The 15991-nt window shown below is 53.0% G+C and overlaps 1 protein-coding gene across 4 annotated transcripts in view; it reads right to left on the minus strand.

Annotated features, from left to right (window-relative positions):
* SLCO2B1 (solute carrier organic anion transporter family member 2B1) overlaps nucleotides 1-14988 on the minus strand; it is a 52436-nt gene extending 37448 nt beyond the window's left edge. Inside the window, exons 1-4 of one of the 4 annotated variants that reach the window (XM_025266418.3) lie at nucleotides 6841-7095; nucleotides 3750-3887; nucleotides 2150-2280; nucleotides 965-1102 (exon numbers count right to left, since the gene is read on the minus strand). In XM_025266418.3, the coding sequence (XP_025122203.3) occupies nucleotides 965-1102; nucleotides 2150-2233 (222 nt within the window). In that variant the 5' untranslated portion in view covers nucleotides 2234-2280; nucleotides 3750-3887; nucleotides 6841-7095. Of the gene's footprint in view, nucleotides 1-964; nucleotides 1103-2149; nucleotides 2281-3749; nucleotides 3888-6840; nucleotides 7096-14636 lie in introns of those variants that run through there. The other 3 variants (XM_006074068.4, XM_006074069.4, XM_006074070.4) reach the window with 3 other exon arrangements.
* Nucleotides 14989-15991: the final 1003 nt, after the last annotated feature.

The following is a 15991-nucleotide window of genomic DNA, read 5'->3' on the forward strand; positions in this document are numbered from 1 at the left end:
GGGCAGGCTCCGCTGTCAGAAGCTGGGATGTGTGTGCTCCACTCCGCTGCTTCCTGGTTGTGGTTGTGGGTGGGGAACTTACCCGTGAACCCCGGTTCTTTGCTGATGGAGTGGGGCAGTATCAGCAGAGGGGCCTTGGGAGGACTGATCCTGGGAGGGACAGTCACTCTCCATTTTTTAGATGGGACACTGAGACCTAGAGTCAAGGAGTGACTTGTCCGAGGTCCCACATCTGCATAATGACAGTAAAGACATTCTTTCCCCATCTCTGACATCTGGGAGTGGGGTGATAAGGAGAGTCTGGGGAGTGAGTGGAGACCATGGGCCTTGGGTTGGGAGGAATGTGATATATCACCCTAGGGAGAGACAATTTCACAGAAATCTTGAGGGGTGGGGAGAGAGTGTTCTCTGGACAACAGCCTTCTCCGAGGGGGAAAACATCTGGTGGGGGAAGGGCTGGGCACAAATGGACTCTGATCTCCAAATCCACCCAGAGGAGCTTGTCCAGGCCTCGTGGCTGGGCTGTCAGCCCAGAGGCAGAGGCCTGTGGATCCCGCGGCAACTCCACGCCCTAGTATCATCCGCTCCCTTCTCTACCCTAAGGTCCCCAAAGTTTTGCCTTTGATCTCATTTAAACCTCTCTCCCTACTGTTAAGTTGGCTTCCTCTGATTCCTTCCTGGGCCAGACAATTGTCAAGTGCCTGAAAAGGTGAAGGAACCAAAAGGAGAATGGTGGGGAGGTGCGGGTAATGGGGACCCTGACTAGCTCTAAAATCCTCTGTGAACCCCAGCAGAGAGCCCCCCTCCTCAAGGGTGGGATCGGAAGGAGCTGTGATGGGGTTGCACGTGGCACTAGGGGAAGGGTTTACATTAGGGCTGTGAGAGAGGGGGAGTGGAGGTGAGAATCTCCCTCAATTCCCCACCGCCTCCCCCCACACCGTGGCTGTGCTGCCAGGGCCAGTACCTCATTGAAGGCAGCCAGCAGCCCCGAGGTCTGACTGGAGAGGCCGAAGCGCTTCTCCACCGTGGAGATGGAGCTCTTGAGGTAGCCGGAGATCATGAGCTGTGCCAGCTGCAGCAGGCTGTGGCACAGGACGAAGAACTGGCAGAGGGGCCGCAGGTGGAGACAGTCGTGGGGGAGGATGCAGAGAGACAGAGACAGAGAAAGGGAGGAACAGAGTCAGAGGAGAGAGACATACAGGAGGAGCAGGAGTAGAGAGAGGAAGGGAGGGAGAGTCCAGGGCAAGAGGAGAGAAAGTGTTATTGGGGTAGTGCATGGATTCTCACAGGCCTGAAAAATAGGAAAGCTGTCCTGGGTATTCTGGGGGTCTGGGGGAGACTTGAAATCCACAGGACTGAGAGTAGGGTCTGCATGGGGCCAAGGATGGTGGGAGCCCCTCTGTCTCCAGAGGTCTCCCAGGCTGGACTAGAACCCCTCCTGTCCCCAGGAAGCTCCCCAGATCTCACCTCGCCCCACCCCACCCAGTCCTCACCTGAACTTCCCTGGGAGACCACCTGCACACAGCGAACCCCCAAGCTACACTCTCACCTCACTCAGCCCCACGCAAACATCCTGCCTGCCTGCAGCCCTCCTGAAAACCTGATCGAATTCCCAAGAGAAAAATGTGTCTCACAGAATTAAAAATAGGGTGTTTATGCTGGAGCTTAAAAATAGAATGTTTGTTCTAAGTTTCGGTTTCCTCATCTGTGTAACAAGGATGACACCCCTGCTTCCCCAGGTTACTGTGAGAGCTAAATAAGACTGTGTGGAATGGCCCCTGGCACAGGGCCTGGCACCGTGCAGGTGCTGGCACAGATTTGGTTGTTTAGGGCCGTCCTTGGTTGAGCCATTGCTCCCAGTATTCACACAGGTTCAGGATCCCTGGGGTCCTTCTCTTTCCCCCTAGAAAAATTGGCATCAAGAAGATTGGTTCCCCCAGTGCCCACAGAAGAGCCTCTCTGGAAGGAAAGAACATGTGCCTGAAATTAAGCTACGTGCTTCTAGAGATCACGATCACCCATTCTACAGATGAGGAAACTGAGGCTCAGGGAAAGGCAGAGCCTTGCTTGGCATTTAACAGCCTGTAAGTGGCAGAGCCTGCTCTGTCGGGCTCAGATGACCCTTCTCCTGCCAGGTCCCGAGAGGTACCTTGATGCTGTGGAACACACTTGGCCGTAAATTTTGAGGATTTGGGCTGGCTTTGCTTCCAGGTGTGTCTTCTGTGCCCACCATGGCCTTGGCATCCTTGTCTGGCACCTGGAGCTCCTCACCCACTGGCCCTGTGGGACAGAAAGCCAGAGGGTGACAGTGGAGATGGAATCTCAGAGAATGACTCTTACCAGGCAACCCAAGGTGTTTCTTGGGTTGGTGAGAATCTGAGTCAGAGCACCGACAGCTTTCCTGCATCTCAGGAGCTGAAGGAGCCCTTCCTCAGAGAGTATGTGTGTGCTCTATGTGCCTAAGCTGGCCAGATCCCACTGGGACCACCTACTCACCTCTTCATTCCATTCCCAGCATAAAGCTTCCTTCTAGCGAGAAGCTGCTGATGCCGTCACACATCCTTTGAGCTGTGGCGCTAGTGTAGAAATGCATAGCCCTACCCTCCTGGGGCCTGTATCAGTGAGACGTCCAGTGTTCCTGGAGGCTAACTCTGGGTCAGGGTTTGTCTGGATTAGTCTAAGATCAGAGGTCAAGGGCCCCGTGCATGGTCAAGGCTTGGTCCAAAGTCAGGTCATACAGGGTTTTCCTAGGGGTAGTTTGGAATAAATAGCAATACTTCCACAGGGCACTACACAGCATATAATCACAGAACTCACCAGTCCAGTGCCCAAATCATGGTCCCATGACCCACAGTAACCATGGTAACCTTGTCAGTCTCCCACTCACTGCAGCCCTCTCAGAGGCACCTTTCAGGGTTTCCTGAGGTTTAATCTCAGTGAGGAGCCTGGAAGCCCAGCCTTGGGAGACTCCACCTCTCCATTTAGAGGACAACCACCTGCACCTGAGGCAGCCCAGGCTTCTAGGACTTTCCTCCCCTCCTGGGGCCTGCTTCCTGCGGAAGCCTTTCCATTGTCTCAAATGTCTCTCAACATGGCAGGAATTTCCCCTCATTCAACAAGCTCCTTATGGAGCCTGAAAGCTGCCCTGAGGACTCTCCTGACCTCGGGAAGGGGTGTGGGCCCTATCACGACATGTCTAGACCTAGAAGACCAGCTCAGCCAGAGGGATAAGGAAGCCTGCAGCCGCCACCAGCGAGGGTTTTGTGCTCCTCACACAAGGTACCTGGGAGCCTAAGAAATCTTTAAAAATTGAGATATAATTCATATACCATAAAATCTATCCTTTCAGAGTATATAACTCAATGGTTTTAGTATATTCAAAAAGTCATGACTATCTAATTAGTTACATACTATCTAATTAGTAATGTAGTATCACCACTCTCTAATTCCAGAATACTTTCAACACCCCAGTAAGAAATCCCGCACCCATGAGCAGTCATTCCCCATTCCTCTATCCCTCCAGCTCCTGGCAACCACTGATCTATTTTCTGACTCTCTGAGTTTGCTTATTCTGGATATTTCAAATGCGTTCACATAGAGGAAATCATACATGTGATATTTTGTGACTGGCTTCTTTTACTTAGCCTAATATTTCAAGGCTTATCCATGTTGTAGCTTGTATCTGTGCTCCATTCCTTTTAATGACTGAAATAATACTCCAGTGTATGTATATATATATAAATACTTACAATTACATTTAGTTTACCCATTTATCTGTTGATGAACATTTATTTGGGTTGTTTCAGGTCCGGTGAACATTCATATACCAACTTTCATGTAGATACATATGCTCAGTTCTCTTGAGTATACAGCCAGGAGTTGGATTCCTGATCAACAGGGTAACTCTGTTTCACTTTCGGAGGAACTGCCAAACTGTTTTCTAACACCATCCAACACCCACTTTTGCTAGCAGTGGGTGATGGTTTCAATTTCTCCACATTCTCACTAATATTTATTGTCTGTCTCTTTGATTACAACCATTCTCATGGGTGTGAAATGATATCTCATGTGGTTTTGATTTGCATTTCCCTAATGACTAATGCTGTTGAGCATCTTTTCATTGCTTATTGGCCATATCTTTGGAAAAGTATCTATTCAAAGAGCTTGAGTAATTTGGCTGAGGAAATGGAAGCGTGTGTGGCTGGGGAGGAGTCCCTTTAATGGGTATGAACACTCAGAGGAAACAAGGAGACACTGAAGTAAAAGTGACACCTGACAGGGAGGCGATGAGGGATTGGCCTAGGTGGGGGAAGTAGAGGTAACGCTCCGTGGACATCACTTTGAAGAAGAGAAAGTAAGGGGGTTCCAAGCAAACTCAACCAGAGGAGACTGACAGGACAATTTCCAAACTCCAGTTCCTCTCACAAGCAGAACCCAGTCACCCATAATAACATAAATACTGTGCTACGTGCTTTCCATGTACGTAAAGGCTTACATGCACATTCTGAGTTGGCCCAAAAGTTCGTTTGGGTCCATCCATTCGTGGACAAGTCCGAATTAACTTTTTGGCCAACACGGTAAGTGCTCGTGAAGGCTCTCCACAGCTCCATGCCTTTGGTGCATTCATGAGCTCTGTGCTTCTGATGGGGACACCGAGGTTCACAGGTAACTAGCTTTGCTAGCTCATCCTAGTACAGGAACTCAAGTCCAGGTGTTAACCTCATGCTGCTCTGCACCACTTGCACAGATTTAATGAGGGGTAGAAGCACAACATTCTTCTCTGTCTTGGCCCAGCCAGTCCTAGCCAGGCCACCTGAAAGGCAGCAGTGCCTGCCTCCCAAGGGGCAGGCCAACCAGATGATGGAGTGGGAGCTGAGGTTGGGAGGGCAGAAGTCACTAATGTGGATCCCCAGGTCTGAAAGAAGCCCAGCGCATGAGTAAGATTGAGGACAAAAGGTCAATGGGCCAGATCAGAACTTTCCACACTCCTGTGACTCAGTCTGTAGTATGAGCCTCTGGGCGGGTGTGGGGGGGTGGGGGGGTGGGGGGTAGGGCGTGCAGCGGGGAGCGGAAGCCCTGGCCCTGTACCACTGGGTTCTGAGACCAGCTGCCAGTCAGAGTGTTGAGTGGCCAGTTGGTCACTGAACAGGGCTGGTCAGACTGGTTGTCATTCCACTTTGAGCCCTTCCTGTGGGCTGGAGTCTTCTATAGAGGGGCTGGCAGCAAAGAGTCCAATGCCTCAATAAGGAGTAGAGCTTCCCCTGGAAGGAAAGTCCTGAGTCCAGGGCTGTAGGTCCACCTCACCTGCTGTCTAGGAGGTCCTTACCATCCTCTGAAGGCTTTTTCAAAGGCCAGCTCTGCAGGAGAGAGGGCAGCTGAGGGAGTGCACCTGGGCTGAGCCTGGGGGCCCAGTAGGAATGAGGGGAGAGGCAGGGAGCCAGGCCCCAGGAGAAAATTACAGCTTCTTCCTCTCCCAGTTGGGCAGCCAGGTTTGGGGGCCCCAGGTAGGCCAGGTGGTTCCATGGCCTAGCTCCTACAGCCCCAGAGCTGGCGGGCAAGGGGTCTGTGTGCCTGTCGGTGGGTCACGCGGCTGGCCATGCGCACAGGCACACTCATGTCTGTGCCCTGGTGAGTCGTTGGTCTACTGGTCCACTGTCCTTTAGGAGACTTGTCTGTTCAGGTTTGTCAGTTGATCACCTACTGTTCTGGAATTGCTCAGAAAGTCAGTCAATTCAGAAACTGACTCAGAAATTGTCCTCAGAAATTCAGGGCAATTTCAATTGTCCTGAAATTCTGTCAACCAGAGACCTTCAGTTCGGACACTCCAGATGTCTACAAGACAGAGTGTCCTGGCCACGGCCAAACCCCCTCCAGGGCCAGGAATTTGAGTCTGGGAGATGAGGGCTGAGATTCAGAGAGCAAGCAGCCTGACAGGAAGGGCCGCTTTTCTCTGCCTGTTCTGTTTTCTTTAAAGACTCAGGGATCTGCCTCCTCCAGCCACCTCCCAGCTATAAACAGCAAATCTCAGGCAGATATGGGACTGAGTATACATTTCAAGGGGCTTCCCAAGTGGTGCTAGTGGTAAAGAACCCGCCTGCCAGTGCAGATGTAAGAGACATGTGATCCCCGGGTTGGGAAGATCCCCTGGAGAAGGGCGTGGCAAACCCCCTCCTCCTCCTTGCCTGGAGAATCCTGTGGACAGAGGAACCTGATGGGCTACAGTCCATGGGGGTCACAAAGCGTTGGAGTTGAATGAAGCGACCTAGCATGCACACACACACACAAAGGTTGCAAAGTCCCCAGACCTGGGTCTGAACCCCAGCCCAGCCACTGGTCCTCTGTGGAGCATGGATGTGCCCTTGACTAGCTTGTCTCTTCTGTAAAGTGAGGATATAGCATCTACTCAGGGAGATAAGACATCTCCGGCGCCTGGCTCAGACCTGGCACACCATAGGCCCCCTGAGGGCCAATCTTCCCCTCTCCTGAAATCTTCAAGCACCTCTGAGGCTACAGGCACAACTGATCCCTTCCACACACCGCTGGCTCCTCCACGTGAACCTCTTCCTCTGACAGTGCCATCATCCATCTCCGGATTATCTCTCTCCCTCCCGTCCAAGCCTCAGTCAACCACAAGACCCGAGGACCTGGGTTCCTTCCCGCAGTGCACACTCATAGCCGTGCAGGCCGTTGCACAGGTTTCAATCCTCCAGCTGGGATCCTCATTCTCAATGCAGGGACGGCAACCCCTACTTCCCACTGCCAAGAGATCCCTGAGGATCTGAGAACCTGAACCTTCCCTTCACATTCAGCGAGGACCCTAAAAGCCCCAAAACACCTTACCAATGACATTAACTTGACTTTGCTACTCCACTGTCTTCATAGCAATTTTCTTCTTACTTTTCTTAGATTGAACAGCCCCAGCAAATTACTTGATTTTTCATTACAGAAACTTCCAGAAAGACGGAGCAACTGTTCAAGAAAAACTGTCAGCAGGATGAGCACCTCTGATTCTTTGAATCTCTACCTGGGAAATCCTTACCCTGATGTTTCTGCCAACAAACCCTGGACTGTTGTATCATGATTCTTGCTCAATGCTATTGATCTTTCCTCCCCATTCTGAGACACTGCCAAAACTTCAAGAGGTGTGTTGGCCCTTATCTTGGTAAAAAACAGACTTTGCCTTATCAACAGGTTGTGTCACTAACATACACGAGCCAGCACGGACATGACGCATAGTAGATGCTCAGTGAGCATTGTTTTCTTCGCTGTCAGGTACAAACACCCTGCCTGCCTCCATAATTGCTTTGGGACAGCAAAAGCATTGCTGCATCTAGAACCTGGGAACCAGGAGAAACTTCCTCCCAGAAGGGCCACGGAGATAGGGGCTGGAGATCCAGCTCTCTGGCTCACCGTCACTCCCTGATGGAAGAGGCTCACTGTCTCCCCTTGAGGCTACCCTATGTGCTGCGCTGGGCACACACACCCATCTGCCCAGCAAACCATTGAGGTAGCTGCTGTGACTCCATGACTTCAGGAAACTGAAGCACAGAGAGGGGAGGGGCCTGTCCAGGTCTGGGGGCTGGTAAACAGCAAAGCCTAGACTTGAGCTCAGACCTGTTTGACTCTTGGGCCCCTAACAGCAGCTATGAAATGGTGGCTATCAATGATGGCCTTAGAACCTATGAAAAATACTCCCCCTGTAGCCATTTCTGATTCTGGCCTGGCTTCCCTCCAGTGAATTGCCAAAGGTGGTTGTATGGGGACAGTTCTACCAGCTGATTTTTTAGCTTATCAGTCACTTAGTCAGTTCATTGGTCACTTCAAGGCTGGACAGAGAAATGTGGTGAGAAGGACATGGCCCCTAGTCTAGGGGACCTGAGTGCAGTGAAAACTTGGGACTTGTAAAAAAGGCCCAGAATTGAACTTTGAGGAGGGACGAGCTGAGGAATGCCAAGAGAGCCTGGGAGGGTTCTCACATCCTGAGGATGGAGCAGGAGGGCTCGGACCAAGGAAGGACAAGAAAAAGGCACTTTCTCTCCAGAATATTCCAGCCTGTCCCTCAGCAGAGAGAGTATGACCTAGGGTCACTCAGACCCAGTGTGGTCTTGGGCCAGCAGCTCTCTGAGCCTCTGCAAAGTAGAAATAATGAGCCTTGCCTCTTAAGCCTGTATGAGGGTCACAGAGGCAACGTCCTTTGTCAACTTCAGGATGACACACAGTGCCAGTTTTGTCTGCGTTTGCCCCAGACTCACCTGGGAGCTATCTCCAGGCCCGGTCACCAGGCCTCAGAACTTACTGTCCTCCAGGAGTCACCCATCCTCGGTATTACTCTCTCACCTCCCCCTGGTCCCTGAAGAGACACAGACCCCTCAGGAAGCCTCCCTCTGCTGTCTCCTCGCCTTCCCTCTGTGCTCCATAATCACCTGCTGCATTCCATTCCATGACCTCAGGGAAGCTAAATCCTGCATGCCTCCGACTAAAGGTTTGTATGCTGAAACTGAAGATCTTGCATGCTACAATGAAGATCAGAGATTTCCCATGTGCCGCAACTAAGATCCAGCACAGCCAAGAAAATAAATATCTTAAATTCCAAAAAGAGAGAAGGTAAGGCCTCTCCCGGAAACCTGCCACCACACACACTTTGCCTGGGCCGTCAGAGGAACTGGCAGAGAGATAATACAGGACAATGGTTACAACACGGAGGCCCTGGACAAAGATCCTCTGTGCAGCTGTGTGAGCTGTGCGCCGTGAGGTGAAGGGTGCCCTCTGGAGTTGTGCGGTGGATGGCAGTCCTGCCTGGAGGCGCATCTGACTCCTAGCTGTTTTCATTTGGCTTGAACAATGCAACAACGCTGGCTCACTGAGTGTTTTTAAGCTAATAGTTGCCAGCATTTAAACGTCAGGAAATTTCACACAAAACCCCCACTTTTTGTTTTTTCTTGAAAGATTAGCAGATCTGGCCACATTGGGCCTGCTTTCCCATATGGAAACAGCTGGTCTCAGACGCTGGCCTTTCATGTGGCAGTTTGCCCTGTGAGAGCCTCTTTGAGCTCATCTGGCTTGCTCCAGGACCCTTTACACTTGCCTATGGGCTTCCCTGTCTGTGACCCACAGCACCCCTGGGAACTGCGGAGTGCTGCGGGACAGGAAGCCAGGGCTGGGTGAGGCAACAAGACCAGAAAAGGCCATGACTTGCCCAGGGTCACCACGGTGGGGGACACAGCTGGTCTCTGCTGCTTCTAGGAGTAAGAATAAAGGTTCCACACGTGCTGACAGCTCCATAAGACAGGTGACTGTGGTTTTGGAAGCTCTCAGGGAGCTATGAGGGTGTGTGTGTGTGTGTGTGTGTGTGCGGTGACAGGGCAAACATCTAACACAGAACCACAGCACGTGCTCACTATGTGACATAAGGAGTTCCAAGACTTTAGAAACATAGTGAAGAGGCTCTAACCTACGTTGGAAAGTTCTGGAAGGCTTCCTCAGGGAAGAAACATCAGAGTAAAGGGCAGAAGTATTAAAGTGCAAAGACTGCTCAGGAAACAAATAGTCCAGGAAGACAGGAGCTCTGGGGTCAAGGTGGGGAGGTGAGGCTGGAGTGGCCAGTCTATGACTGCCCTTGAATGCCAGGCTAGAGGGCTGGGCTTCATCCTGGGCTCAGGGATGAGGTCTAACTTGGCCTCCTATGAAGACCTCTGTGCCGTTTGGGGGAGAGTGGAGAGGTCAGGCTGTGGGCCGGGACCAGGGAGAAGGCAGGAGTAAGGAGAAGTGGAGCAGATGGTCATGACGCCTGGGCCAGGTAGGGGCTGTAGGGATGCAGAGTAATGAGCTGATGAACCACAGCCGGGAGGTGGGATGGACAGGATTTGCTGGAAAAGCAGGTGGGTGGGGAGTGCAGGAAGCTGAGGAGCCCTGGGGGCAGGGGAGTGGGGAGTGGGGAGAGGCACAGCTTTTGGTCTGGGTGTACTGCCATGGAAGGTGGGATTGTAGGGTAATGGTGAGCTCAGCCATATGTGAGTCTGGGCTGGTAGGGGAGCTCCCAGAGGAAGAGGCCTAGGGGGCCACGGGCTCCAGGAAAGCCCATGAGAGGACATGGGCCAAAGCCAGTCCTCTGGCTCTCCGTCTGGAAGGCAGGTGTGGAGAGAAGGAAAGAAAAGCCACACGTGGGCAAACTTGGCTTGGAAAGTGAGAAGATCCATTGCATATATGCCCTACAGAGCGAAAGAAGGAACCCATCCTGGAACCATGTTCAGATGCCAAGGTTAAGGTGACAGAGCAGTGTCACAAAGGAGTCTGGATGTTTCTGGAAAACCTACCAACCTCCAGCACTCAAACACCCACAGCCTGAGCCTGGGGAGGCAAATATTCACAGCAGCAGACACTGGGCAATGCATCTGTCACAATGATGGCAGGTACCTCCCTCCAAAAATGTTTATAGGAGGAGGCCAGCCTCATGGTCAACCCCACCTCCAGCCCTTCCTACCTCCTAGATTTCCCTGGGCTCCCTCAGCCTGCTGGCTCCTCTGCCTAGTTCCTGCAGCCCACGCCAGCTCCCTCTCCCTCCATCACCACTCCCCCTCCTGGTTCAGTTCCCTCAGCCCTTACTCTGGGATGCCAGGCTGGTCACCCGCCTGCATCATTTATGTCCCCCTCCTATCTGCCTGATAAGCCAGTGGACTACCCCCAGGCAGAGGCTCTCCTTTCCTGGGTCCTGATGGACTATAGCAGGTCCTTGTTGAAACCCTCTGGGTCAGAAGCCTTTGAGTTCAAATATTTGTTTGCTACATTGTAGCCATGACCTTGGGCAGTTTATTTAGCCTGTCTAAGCCTCAGCTACCCTCTCTGGGCACACAGCATTTGTGGTAGGATTAAAGAAGACCATCCTGCCTGGTACACTGTGGTCCTCAACAATGGTTAACCACCCTTCCACCCCATTGGCAGCACGTGAGTCCAGACGCCTCAGCATCCAGGAGATTAAGGCCACCCTAGTGAACATTCTTCTGTAACTCCAGTAGAAGCCTGCCATTCCCCAAATTCATCCTGTTCTTTTCCACCTCTCTGCCTTTGCACATGTTATACCCTCAGCCTGGCTTCCCAAGGTGTCCTACCTTCTCAGAAAACCACTTCTCATCTTGCAAGGGCTCAGCTTAAAAACATGATTGTTGAACTGAGCTAAACTGAAGGAGGGAGAAGAGAAAGCCGGAGCGTGGGGGTCTGGGGAAGCAGGGGCTGTGCTGTGGGCCTGGGGTGGGGTCGGGGAGCGTGGGGCTCCAAGGGGCTGCAGTGCCCCATGTGACCCCATGGGGCTTCTGTACAGTGGGGGCAGGGGGAGGTTGGAATCAAAGACAGGAAGCGGGGTCAGGTCTCAGGCTTTGGCCTTGGCTTTCCTCTTTGGGAAATTCCTCCTAGCAGGACCCTTGGGTGGTCCGTTGGGAAGACAATAACACGCAGCAGGCCTCCAGCTGTTGCTTTTTTCTGGTGGTTTCCAATCTGGGTCACAGATCCTGCACTGGGACTTTCTATTCCCGATTCTGACCCCGACTACCCCATCTAGACCCAAGATGACCCTTAAAATAGAGATGAAGGCAGAGAGAAGGGAGGGTGAGCCCTGAGCCTGCAGAGAATGCAGGCCGGCCTCCTTAGCCCTAAAACACAGAGCCTGAGGCTCAGAGACATTCGGGCATTGGCCCAGTCCACACCCTGTCCACCAACCATGAGTCCTGGATCATCTCTCTCTGTGCTTATGTTTACTCCCAAGCACCTCACTGTAGCCCCATCTCATTCCTTATCATGAATCTCCAGTCCTCAACAAGAGTAGGCTTTCAAAGCAGGTTGGAAGAGGGAAGGAATGTCATGGGGGTGGGGGTGGGGATGGGAGCATGAGGAAGAAAAAAAACAGCTTCCGGGCTGCACCTTCCCCAATACCTGACCTCTGCCCAGCCTGTGCAGAGTTCTGGGGCTTCAGGAATGGATCAAGTCAGACCCCATTCCCAGGGAGCTCCCAGGCTGGAGAGGTGGGCCTTGCTCTCCATCACTCCAAACGTTAGCACTTAGGGCTCTGGACTGCAGCCCAGAATGGGTAGCAGGAGCCATCTCCTCTCTACCCGCAGGATGGGCCCAGACTTGCACCCTGGAGATAGCCAAGCCCCTGCCCCATACAAGAGGCCTCTTCCCTCCAGAGACAGAAAGCTGAGCTTCTCAGCAGTGGAAGGGACCAAGTGACCGCCTCAGCCAACCCCTACCATCAACTGCACAGATGGAGAAAGTGAATCCCAGAGAGAGACAGACGCAGACTGGGGAGTAGATACCTGGCACCCAAATGTGGGGTCTAAGCAAGCTCGCCATGTGTTTCCCAGCTGCCTGATATCTGGCCCAGAGGACACGGCCCAGCCTGGGAGGAATAACTCTCCTGCCCCCTCTGCAGTCACTAGCTCCCAGACAACAGCTTGCTTTGTCTGGAGCCAGTGGAGAAGTGCCCAAGGTGGGTGGAGACTCGCCAGCGTGGGGTGTGTGGAGGGAAGAGGAAACCCCGAAGGCAAGGGGACAGAAGGGAAAGGGCTTTGGCATCCGGCTGATCTGGTTCTGGCCCCCCACTCTGCTGCTTGCTTGCTGGGTGACCTTGGATGTGTCACTTACCCTCTGTAAGCATGTGTTTCCTCACATATTAAAAAAAAAGGGTGAGAGTGTACATTCTCATCAGGCCAGTGATGCAGAGCTGCAGTGTGAACCTGGTTCTTTCCCTTGCCCTGCCTCCTACCCTGGGTTGGCCCACATTTGAACCTAGGACTGGAGAGAACAACAGAAACACCACCAGGAAACTCCCTGCAAAAGGAGGGTCAAACAGCATATGGGAGAGAGGTTACTTCCAACTGGGAGGATCAGTCAGGGAGGCTTCCTGGAAGAGGTGGCATTTGGAAGAATTAGAAAACAAGGCAGATTTCACCAGAATGGGATGTGGGCAGGTGCCTTCCTTTGGGTAGAGGGAAAGCTGAGCAAAGGTGCAGAGAAGGGAAAGTGGCTTCTCTGAATCACAAAAATAGGAATGGCCTAGGGAGATCATTTTTCTCAAGCACCTCCCCCACAGACCAGGACGCTCTGCCTGTTGTCTAAAAGCACATGGTGAGTTGGTGGTGAGGCTCCACTGAGGGCCAGTTTTGACCCTGGTTCCTCTCTATGCTGTCTGCCCCTGGCTGGGACTGCTGGCCCCTCTCCCTCGGGCGAGCTGGGTGTGGGTCTCTTCCCAGGCTCTTTGTCCTGCCCGCAACCCTCAGACCAGAAAGAGGGCATGGAGGAAGCCTGGCCTCAGCTCAGATTAGGGCTCAGGAAGGGAGGCCAGAGGTGGCTTCTGGTGGCTCAGTGGTCAGATGCTGGGGTCAGCCTCCCTCCCGCTATATGTGTGGGAAGTGGAGGACCAGTCAGAGAACATTCCAGAACCAAGCCCTGCTGACATCAGAATAACAATTGAGGAACAGGTGCAGTACAACCAAAGTCTCTAGTTTCTTCCCATTCCCATAGGATCACCAGGATCCCACAGCTTGCCAAGGCTGACTGAGAATTTGGTTTGTTGGTGGCCCATCTCCAAACCAACTCACCTGAATCTGACCTCGTTGTCATTTCTCCTGTGAGGCCCTCAGAGGAAGCATCCAACCCCACCCTTCCTTCCACACCACAGTCCCCAAGTCGGGGCTGCAACACAGCCGCGTCTGCCTGCTCGACCCAGGAAGCCCACACGTCCCCTCCCTCTGGACGCAAGTCAGGCCTTGTCTGAGTGGGTGAGAGGCACACAGACTGCTGCAGTGAGGCCAGAGGTGATCACCACAGGGTGTCTAGCCTGAGCGTAACCCTGTCTGAAGATCCTTTGTTTCTTCCACCTCCATTTTCCTGCCCCAGAAACTGGGCGCTCCTGTTCCCAGAACCACCGCCCTCTCCAAACGGTGCTTCCATCACCCTCTGGTCTCAGCTTCTCTTCTCAAGGTTTCAAGACACCTTCCCACCTGCCTCCTCCACACCCCAACGCCCAAGGTCTCTGCAGGTCTCTCTCTGATTCCACTTCTCAGCTTTCCGACGCGGTCTGCTCTCTCCTGATCTCTGTTGTCAGTTTTCCCTCTCTCTGTCTCTGCCTCTCTTTATTTCTCTGGTCTCTTCTGGAGCCCCTGTCTTCCGCACGCTGCAGCTGACACCTGTTGATCTTTGTCTTCTCCTGCCACGTCTGGCCTCTGTCTCCGCCTTCGTCCGACTCTGAGTGTCTCTGGACTTGCTGGATCTCTGACTATATACTTCTGTCTCTATTTTTGTCTGCTTTGTCTGTCTCTATCTTTGCCTGCTTCAGAGAGGGAACAGGACATGGGGAGTAATGGGGCCTGCCCTTCCATTGCTCTTTAGGTCTCTCTGTCTCAGCAGGGAGGTTAAGCTGGCTGCCCTGTCTCCAGCTGAGTAAACAGCAACCCTTCTTACCTCTCTGGTCCTTCATTCCTTCATTCAACACACCCTCACTAGATCTGGCCATATGCCTGGCTCTATGTAGGGAACTGGGAGCCCCTACTCCCCCGACCCCAGCGCACATATGTTAGCTCTCCCCCTTCACCCTGGGAACATGGCCCCCAGACTCCCTACCCCTTTCTTACTTTGTCCAGACTTACCTATCCTGGGTGCCATGACTTCTGGAGTGGGGTGGTGAGTTTCAGCCCCTATTCCAATCACAGGACTGGATTTTAGCAGGAGAGAGGCAGTGAGAGCTTATGGGAGCTCCCGGAGACAGCAGCTGGGGAGCCGCAGTGGGGATGCGCCAGTGTGCGGATTCCAGCCACTGGGTCGACCGATGCTTCTTGAGCCACACTGGACAGCAGCCCCCTCTCCAGGTGGGTAAGGAAGTCCTGCTCAGACTTGACCTTGCCCCCCAAGGGCTTATCTCCTTTAGTCACTTGCTCCTACTCTCTGTCTCTTTCTCTGAATCCCTGTGATTTCTGTCTGGGGCAGCCCAGGACCAGGGTTGTGGAGGAGGCTGGGTTTGTTTAGATACAACCCCTCTGGTGGGAGGAGGCTACTGACGAGCCTTCCCCCAGCCAGTTCCTTCCCAGCTTCTTGGTGTGGCATTTCCCTTGGATATTTTCTCCTACTAGTGGTGGAGAGATGGGGGGTGGAGGGAATGTGGACAGCCCCTCCCAGCCCTGGGGTCATTCAGTCCTGATTTTCCAGTTTCCTCTCAGCACTCACTCTGAGCCTCCTCCCTCATCAAACTCTTTTCTCAGTTACAGAACTTTTTTTACCCTTCACAAGCCCCATATAAGGCCATTTCTCCCACCGTCCTGCTTCACTGAACATCTGTCTCCCTCAAGCTCTGTTCCCCTCTCACTGAACCCCTATCTCTTCTCTGAGCTCCACAGATCCAGAGCAAGGAGGGACCCCATCCACTGGGAATCACAGTGGCCAGCCCTTGGGAGATGGGGAATCATGGCAGCAGCTCCATTAAGTATGACCATCTCAGTGGAGGGTGGGGTTGGAGAGCAGAAGAGCATATAAGAGATTCCCCAGAGTCTTTTGGATTGAAGACTGAAGATGGAGGCCTTGGAGCCAGACAGACCTGAGTCCTATCTCAGCTTTGTCATTCCATGGTCAAGTGACTTTGGGCAAGTCCCTGCACCTCTCTGAGCATCAGCTGCCTCCTCTATAAAGAAGGACTGATAGTCCTCACTCGCAGGGCCGCTGTGCAAATTCAGTGCAGGAAAGAACCGAAGCCTGAGGCCCGGAGTTCAGGGAAGGGAGTGGCAGAGGCGGGACTCAGAACAGGGCAGGGAAAGGGAAAGTGAACCTAGGTTGCCTCTTCTGCCTTGCTCAGCACTTTTACACGTGAGGCCCCACTGGCCCCTCCTAATGACCTTTTGGGCCACTTTCCCCCCATTTTATATTCCCCCATTTTACAGATGAGGCATTGAGTCTCAGTAACCACCCAGAGGTCACCTGGCTTGGAGGTGGTGGGGTCTTGCCTTGAACCTCT

This window comes from Bubalus bubalis, chromosome 16 (assembly GCF_019923935.1).
Source record: "Bubalus bubalis isolate 160015118507 breed Murrah chromosome 16, NDDB_SH_1, whole genome shotgun sequence".
Lineage (NCBI taxonomy): Eukaryota > Metazoa > Chordata > Mammalia > Artiodactyla > Bovidae > Bubalus > Bubalus bubalis.